Below are 9281 nucleotides of genomic sequence, written 5' to 3'. Positions count from 1 at the left end.
ACAGTGCATTTTAAGTTTTTTATTTTTGAAAAAAATACTGTTTTCATTGGGAGGTTTGTTCAATAACATTTGAATTAAACTTTAACAGCTGATGACTTGAAAATTATGCTGACTGTCATTTGCATCGACTATTTAGGAAAATCAGAGAAAAATATCATTTGCATAATAATTTGGAACGCGGTGTAAGGGTATAGATGGTGAGAATAGAGAATAGAGAATAGAGAATAGAAACCATTTTACCCCAAAAGCAGGAGTAAATATGAGAGAAAACATGCTCCCCACCAGCCCCGAGGTTAAATATAAACACATTACCCCTTGTGTGTGTGTTTATGCGTGTGTGTGTGTGTGTGCCCGTGGGCATGACCATGTACACAAAGTGATGACTTGTTGCAGGATGACACAGTGTGTGAGTGTTTGCAAAGGAATGTATAAAAATACCAGCTCACCGAGTTGGATGGCACACCAAGGTTGGTCTCGATGTAGGTCTCGGTTTTGGGTTCCACCGCCTGCTCGGCCTCCAGAATCTTCTCCACGGGCATGTCCTCGTTGGCGCAGCTGGTGGACTCCACCTCGTTTTCATTTCTGTCCTTGGCTCGCTGGCGCTCCTCCTGAACGGCTGCATGTAACAAAACTGGTTCCGGTCACTACTGCTGTTTTTTGTTTTGTTTTTTTACAATGTCAGCATGTGTTCAAGAGCACATCTATGTTCATAGAAAGACTCAAGATTACAAGCTAACATAATTTGGATTACTAGCAAGACTTTAGTTTAGAGTTTTATGTGAAAATGACTCATTACAGTACAAGTCAAGTGGTTATTTAACATGAATTTTAATATTAAATAGATGTGTGGGTTTTTTTTAATCACATATGCCTTGCACTGATTGTCACCTTTATGCCAGTATCGGACCCAACAATGTCAAATAAGTCTCTTTGTAGACATTGCTAATGGTATTAAAAGTCTGGGAATAACAAAATATGTTGATGGCTCATCCTGCATTTGGGGGCGTATAATTTCTAGTCCAAAGAAAAGCTTTCTCAAATTGTTGTGTACCTCTCCCAGTACCATAAATTCTGCCAATTACCGACCGGCATACAGTCGGTACAAGCTAGCTCGAAGTTGTGGCTTGTTGTTGTCTTTTTGGTTGTGCTAACCAACCATGGCTGATAACGCCATCCAAACCAACAATGGCAGAACAGCATCATTACAGAAGCACTGTTGCTGTGTTTGCACTATTAGTGTGGCTAGCACTAGACGTTGCCATTTCAATTCAGCCACCTCTATATTTGCATGTAACGTCAGATTGGCTACAACATTTTTATTGGCTACCGTGACAAGTCCCTGCCTAGTTTGCTGTTTTACAGGAAACATATAAATTTGCTCGCACGTAAAACTGCATCAGTCAATGGTTTTTATATTGACAACAAATCAAATGATAATTATGAACGTTTTCATTTGTACACAGAGAACTATTACCTAGTTCTTGGGTTCTTTTAGCTTCTTTGAGCTAATTGTTTTGGTTTTACGACAATGTTAGCAACTAGCTGATAACAAAAAGTGGAAAATGTTGCGTCAAGAGTTGGTGGAGACCAAAGAAGAGCTAAAAGAAGAGTGAATATTGGACTCACATTGATCAGGATGTGAGTAATCTCTCAAGACAGATTCTGCAATTTACACTGTAGATCTGTCGGCAGCCCTGGGGGGGGGGGGGGTGTTGAGTTTGAACATGCTGCGCTTTAGCCAATCACAAGGGAGGGGGCGTGGATATATGACCTTAAAAATATTTCCTTATTTTTATACAGTCTACGGTTATTACAGACGCTGCTAACGGCTAACGTTAACAGCTAACGTTAACAGCTAATGGTTAGCCCAGCTAATCTACGATAACCATGTTAATTACTTGCTTACTATTACTAATTATTAATGTTCAATCATTGTGTTTATAGACTTAACAAACTTCAGATTAGTCTACATGGTGATATAGTGATGTGAAAAATGTGATATATAGCTAAACTCTGCTGGTTTTCTACCCAAAGTATTTGTAAACAATACGGCGATTCCCTGGGGGCACCGCCGGAAGTGAAGGGCGTGAGCGATCGCCGAGGCCCCTGCACTTCCGTTAGTCGAAAAACTCCGGGCTGTGCCTCCAGAGGTAAAGGAAGAAAAAAATTTTTTTTTCTTTTTTTTACCGATGGATTTCCAGATTGGGATGTGAGTAGTATGTGTTTTTAATCTTGTTTTTAGTCACGTCTGCCACCTAGTGGCCAATTATTTATTAACGTAGCTTTATTTTTTTTTTTAAACTTTTAATTCAAGTTCATTTAAATGGGTTCAATACCAATTCTTAGCCACTATAATGGACTGCAACATCCTGATTGTAACAAGTCATTTTGCCTATTACTGGTTAAAAGACAAAAATCATTCCAACCGTTTCTATGATCAAGCGTTCTTGTTTCTAGCGCATCAGTCTGCTTTACTTGTTTGAGATACTGAACATTCTCATGCAAGGGAAACTGCACTGGGAACCACACTGGTGGATTATTTTTTTAATTATGCTGGATGAATATGAGACGAAATGACAGATTTTTTTTGTCTTGCAACAAAGCTGTAGAAGCATAGGGAACAGCTTTCAACGCTGAATCGTCCCTTTGATTAAATGCTTGAATTCTTGCCGATTTTGAGAAAACAAATCATCCATACTCTGCTTCACATCAGTAGAACACTGAATACATAGTTGTCCCTTGTTTGTATCTACACACACAAATTTGTATATACAATATATGTGCGCATGCTTGGGTGAGCAATTGCTTGCATGTGTCGAGTCTGCGTGTTTGAGTGCCTGACACAGTCATTGTGTATCTGTATGCCACTGAATAGTGCATGACCCTGTATGTATTATGCCAGTAAACATATCCAAGAGAGTTCAATCATCAATAATTGCTTCGACAGTACGGAAGGAATATATTTACGACCTTAGACCTACATTATGCACAACGCAGTAGTGTGGAAATGTTCAAGGACTTCTCACAGCTTCCTTATCAAAGCGATGTGTTTTTAATGTAGTGCTCGATGACAAACAGCCAGCTGCTTTTATACACAAATCATTTATAGACACATAAATAATGTATGGTCTGTCACTCCGTCTCTGCGCCATGCGTGGTGGCCAGAACAGCTTAAATAAAAAAGCCTGAACACAAATCAATGAAGACTCTGTCTTGTAGATTTTTTTTTTCCATGTCGTGTGTAAAAACTGGTCGAAGCAAAAACCGAGTTGGTTCTGTCATCTGATTGGCTTGGCGAGGAGACACAGGAAATGGTTTGTGTGCTGAGCAGACACCAAGGCTCACTGTGGCCGAGGCAAGAGAAACCGCAACTCCACCCTCAAGTAAAGGATGGAAAAGATACGTGTGTGTGTGTGTGTGTGTGTGTTGTCTTTTCAAAAGGCTATAATTTACTTAATTCAAGACACCACAGAAAAAAGTGCTGTGGCTTTTTATAAGTTTATCCTCCACACAAGGATTAATAAAAAGTTTTGGATATAAAGCGCTGAATGATAAAGCGCTTTTGGAAATTCAATGTCAGCATGCAAGCTTGCATACACACCTGGAGAGCTCTCCTGCCTCACACACACAAACATATCACACACACTGGGTTTGCAGGATGATCTGTCTTCTTATGTTTCCTCTACTCTGGTTTCTATTCCAAGTCCTGAATCAGAGAGGCCGTGGTCTTGCAGGGGGGGTAAAGGGAAGCAAGGGTTGTTAAAGGAGGACTGGGAAAGGGGCCCCATTTTAGAGGAACTGCTGTCTGGCGGTGGAGGTCAGCCCAAGGGTAGAATACTTGTGTTGGAGTCAGGGAGAGGTGAGGAGGGCTGAAATCATGTTAGCTTTATTCTCCCCCCCCCACCACCACCACCGCCCCTCCTCCTCTCCTCTCCTGACTGGGAGAGCATAAATTCATTTAATCCTGTTTTTCTGTGGATTCGCTTAGCCTTTTGGGCTACTGCTGCCTTGTTCTCTAACCACAGCCCTCGGGGTGCGGGGGGAAGCTTAGGCAGCACTGAGAGTGAGGCGAAAGGCAGTAAATGATAATATCCTTGAAAGGAGTAAAGAGCCTAACAATGATATAAATAAAAGCAAGAAGTAGGGGAGGGGAGGCCAAGTAAAGGTCAAGACAAATTGGCCTTGGATAGAATAGCCTCCTTGATCCAAAAAAAAAAGCATTCTTCTTCACCTTTAAACAGTGACATCCAACACACACACACACACACACACACACACACACACCTAGTTTACACCTGCTATGCTCCTCAGCTTCCCTGGCTACGCTGTACATCTCAGTATAATCTACACACTCTATATCTGTATTCTGTTACTGTGGTGACCGTAACGATGAGAGGCAGTGATTGATTTGGTCAATGTGTGAAAGAGTGCTTAACAGCAATGGTGAGAGCACTAATATTTCCAACACCCTCATGAAGTGTTAAAATTCACACCTCACTGCCAGTGATTTTTATCCCCCCCCACTCCCCGCAGCACAGCCCGACTCTTCCTGGTCTCTTCGGCTCTATAATCTTCCCTCAAAGGTGCTTTACTGTACTGCCCCACAATCACAAGAGGTATTTGCCAACTCTGTGTTTACACGTCAGGGTCACCCTCAAAGAGCAAGGAGCGCGATGAATGGAGCGCAGAGCAATTACAACCTTTTCAACAATGCCGGTACTTAAGAGCCAGTCCTGTTTATTGAGTGAATATGAAGAGGATGCAATGAATCACGCTATCCATTAACAGGCAACGTCTGTGTGAAAAGGCTTCAGTCTTCATATATATATATATATGTACATCGTGCCCTGTTTCCATGACGATACACGGTTAAGGCTGTTATGAGCAAAAAGTGTTCTTTTTCCTTTTACATGCGTCTTTTAGTATTTGCACTCACAGCTGTTCCACTGCATTAGTAGTTTTCACGGGCTGAAGAGCTGTAGTCAATTTGCAGTTCATTCTCTGTGATTCTAACCTGACGCTGTTCAAATGTACTTCAGTACATGTGTTACTACGCCACGACATTCAGCGCTGATTCACACCATCTTCAGTTTAGTGTGTAGCTGCTCTGAACGGTTATGTTCCAATCAGCACAAAACTAGGCCTACGTGTCACATTTTATGAGGCTAATAGCTCAGCAGCCACGCACATGTGACACAGTTATATCACAATAATTTTTTTGTGGCTTTCGTGGTCTTTATGTAAGTTTTAAACCACGAAGTATTCACATCTGAGCCAACAACAGTGTAAATTCAGTGACAGTGGTAACTCAGTTAAGTCAAGTCAGTTTAAAGATTCTGCGTTAAAGGGGCATTTCATTTTTTTGTTTTGCTTTCTCTTATGCTATTTATCACTATAGACTGTTTTGGTGCAAGTTGTTGAGTGTTGGAGATACCGGTCATAGAGATGTCTGCCTTCGCTCCAATATAATGGTGCTCAAAGTGCCGGGCGGGGGAAAATTAATTTGAGAATCTCAGCAGCAATGTCTCTTTCCAGAAATCATGTCCCGGTTACTCAAGATAATCCACAGACCTTGTTGTGAACAGTTTCTTGTGGGAGCTATTTTCTGTCTACCAAGCTACTACCACTAACCATATCACTGTGCAGAAGGAATGGTGCATCTACTCATGGACAAGAGGCTCGTGCTTGTGACAGTGAGAGATATAGACCTTAATGGCATCCTCCTCCACTGAGCTATAACAGAAGCTAGCTGAATAGTGCTGGGTAAGGGCATGAACGCGACTGCATCATGGCTGCTATGCATGATCTGCGTTCATTTGATGCGTTGGCCGCACATCTCAACGCGAGGTACCGTGAAACGTGCGCGAGATGCAATAATGACATGACTGCTAGAGGCGCTTGTGCGAATAAACACAGTGACCATGAGATCAGCCAAGACGGAGTCGCTGTCGGAGCAATGGCGGAAACTTTTGAAGAGAGGCTGACAGACCTGGTGTGGAACTACCCGCATCTCTCTGATGTTTCCACCCCGTCACAATCAAGGGCATCCATGTTTGTTTACCGGCATGCACTACCCGATTTCCGGGTTATATTTCTGTTGTCTGCCCCAAGTGGAGACCGCCACGTTTTGGCTGCGTAGTGCTGCAGCAAGTATATACACAGACACGGTGCATTGTGTACACGTACTTTCGTTCAAGTGGCAAGTGTATTACGGCCCTAAGCCAGCAGTTGATACACGCTACCTTCTGCATGGTGATACGGTTGGTGGGTGTAGTCTGTTATAAAGAAACTCGTGCCTACACGAAACTGCTCATACCTAGGTCTGTGGATTATCTGAGTAACCAGGTCATGATTTTAAGAAAGAGACACTGCTGTTAGGTTTTTCAAATGTATTTTTTGGGCACTTCGAGCACCACAAGCCGAGTGCCATCCAATTCCATTATATTGGAGAGAAGGCAGACATCTTTACGGCTGGTATCTCCAACACTCTGCAACTCACACCAGACCCATCTACACCGATAAATGGCACTACAGTTAAGAGGAGAAATGTGCATTTTTTGATTTGGGGGTGAACTGTCCCTTTAAAGATGAATTCGCACATGTACTGAACAACTCCAGTCAAGAGTGGATTCAACTGTGCAATGTTTCCCATTTAATTTAATTAATATTTCAGGAAAATTTATAACAGCGAGGACAACCTAACTAAACTGCAGAAATTTTAGGTCACTCCATCAGAAAGTCTTCATCAGCTGGCCTCCACTGTTGTTCCCTTGCCAACTACTGCAGGAACATCACATCTAAGAGCATTTTATTTTGTTGATCCGCCTCTTTTTCCTCTACTCACTCTACCTGTGAGCAGCAAATGAAAGTTAAACAGCAGTGTGTGAGCTTCTGGAAGCTATATTTAGTCGGACTTGTAGCTGAGGCGGACTTCAGAATGACATTCATGGTATTCAAACCTTAACCATTTAAATGTCACAGTGGATGATTCTATAATCCCCAGTCTCCACTGAGGGAGGACAGGGTTTGTGCATATGAGGAGGAGTAATTTAAGTTTGCAGGAATGTTTGATTGTTGCACCTTGAATAAATCCTTTAATGGCGAGACTAAGCCCTTCCTGTCCACATCAGGATGATATGTTGTCTGACTCTTACAACTATAAATGGCGCGTTGGTGTAGATTCCTGAACATGTGATGTTTGTTGTCAGTAGTATCGTCTGTACAAAAACTATTGTGTTCTTTGTTAATTTTAAGGCTGTGGTTGCCAGAGTAGATGCTCCGACACATGCAGGGTTTACATAAAGTCTTTGTATGTTTATGGTTTCAGTTATAGTTTCTTTAACCACATTAACATGGACAGTACAGATATGATTTTAAAGTGAAAGCCTGATGAATGGTCTGTCCTCCACAACAACATGTTCTGTATATGTGGCTTCACCATGGGACTGATTAAATCCCTGTATCCACTTAAAGCAGGCAGGAGAAGTATGTGCACTCCATCAGTAGCCTCTAATTTGAGGAATGCGGTACAGGCTTTCACCGTGCCGTGCAATTACAAGGCATTATCCAATTTGAGTACTTTGATTACATTCTGCACATTGGGTATCTTAAAAACAAAAAAATATTTGTGTTTGTGAAAACAGGGTGGTTCACAATAACTAGGTAGGCTGTCCCGACAACTTCCAAGTTTATACAAATAATCAGAAGCACAAGGGCACAAACGGTGACATGCAGAGCATGCAGATGGAGCAGAGGTTCACACAGCTACGTTGGTATGTTTTTATTTCTCCAGTCTACATCAGTGAACTCCCCGAGGACTGCCTGTTCTCACAAACCCTCACTCTGTTTCCACATCCAGCGGTACCGCGCTCCTGCGGCTGCAACAGCTGAATGCATTATCCCCCCCCCCCCCAAAGTAGTGCTTGAAGCAGAACATTTTTAAATACAGTAGAGCCTATGGCTGCAATGCACAGCATGGTGTCGCAGAGCAGAATTACAGCAGCAAGTGCTTCTGTAAAATTGGATCGGGGCAGGATGGGAAACAAGCTGCTTTACTGATGGGAAGACGGAAAAATGGGACATCTTCTAACCTTGACGTCACTTCTCAGGAGCTCTATTTCGCCCTTTGCAACTCTGCATGTGTAACCATGTTCCCTAAAAGTCAAACTAAATTGAATTTTATTTTACTGTAAAGGCATGTGCACTACGCTGCTCTTTCATTTCCTAAAATAGTGCTCTTATCTGTGTTGTCTCCATGTGTGTCTATGTGGATTAGTTGAGATGTGAGGGAATGGGTAAGTGGGACTTTATCCTCTACGGTATGTGCTGTACCTTCTCTCTTCATGCCCATGGCTAAACACTTCTGGTAGCGGCAGTACTGGCAGCGGTTCCTCTGGCGCTTATCAATGACACAGTCCTTGTTGTCGCGACAGGTGTAGGTCAGGTCTTTGCGCACCGTCCTTTTGAAAAAACCTTTGCAGCCCTCACAGCTGTATACCCCATAGTGTTTACCTGAGGAGAGACAGAGATGCAGAGATGGTTCGTCTGATGCGTACATATTAAATAAAATATTTCCTAAATCATATTTTCTTTTTTGTCTCAGTGACTACGTTTACATGCATACTAATATTCCATGTCGTATACGCCTTGGGGTCCCCAAGGAGAAGATGGAAAGCGCTGCTGGGGAGAGGGACGTCTGGGGTGCTTTGCTGGCTGCCCCTGCAACCCAGCCCCGGATAAGCAGACGAAAATGGATGGATGGATGGATGGATGGATGGATGGATGGATGGATGGATACTCCGAATATGTTTCCAAATTTGATATGGTCAAGTAAACAGCATATTCCATCCGATTTAGGCCTTATTCCGAATTCAGCATTTTCCAATTAAAACCTGGGATATGCTGCAGATATTTGGGTTTCAGGAGCGTTCTTTGGACATGTATACTGCATGTTCAGACACACAGCATCTTGCCCGAGTTTACAAGAGTGGCCTAGAGGTGCATGCCCAAAAGAAAAGCCCACATTTCTGCTCGGAGGAGAAACACACCTACTTTTAAACATTATGAAGGACCTAGATACCACCTAGATATCAACAGGCACATTAGTCGCCCTCAGTTTGTCCTTGTTATAAATAGTAACTTGTCTGCAACTTTAATAAGAAGGTTTTTCAAGAGACCTGAGAATGAAAACCTTTAGAGTCTGAAATAACATGCAGCCACATAAACAGCATATAGGAACCAGCTTCTGGGTTAGCAAAACAGTAATTATGCTCAGAGACCTA

General features: G+C 42.5%; 1 protein-coding gene across 2 annotated transcripts in view; it reads right to left on the bottom strand.

Moving 5' to 3' along the window:
* rxraa (retinoid X receptor, alpha a) overlaps positions 1 to 9281 on the bottom strand; it is a 124167-nt gene that overhangs the window by 20716 nt on the left and 94170 nt on the right. The window contains exons 5-6 of one of the 2 annotated variants that reach the window (XM_050053169.1): positions 8332 to 8511; positions 447 to 631 (exon numbers count right to left, since the gene is read on the bottom strand). In XM_050053169.1, coding sequence (XP_049909126.1) covers positions 447 to 631; positions 8332 to 8511 — 365 coding nt within the window. The remainder of the gene's footprint in view (positions 1 to 446; positions 632 to 8331; positions 8512 to 9281) is intronic. The other variant, XM_050053170.1, reaches the window with a different exon arrangement.

Source organism: Epinephelus moara, chromosome 9 (assembly GCF_006386435.1).
Source record: "Epinephelus moara isolate mb chromosome 9, YSFRI_EMoa_1.0, whole genome shotgun sequence".
In the NCBI taxonomy this organism is placed as follows: domain Eukaryota; kingdom Metazoa; phylum Chordata; class Actinopteri; order Perciformes; family Serranidae; genus Epinephelus; species Epinephelus moara.
The sequence above is the reverse complement of the archived record's forward strand: the minus strand, read 5'-3'. Positions and strand labels throughout refer to the sequence as shown.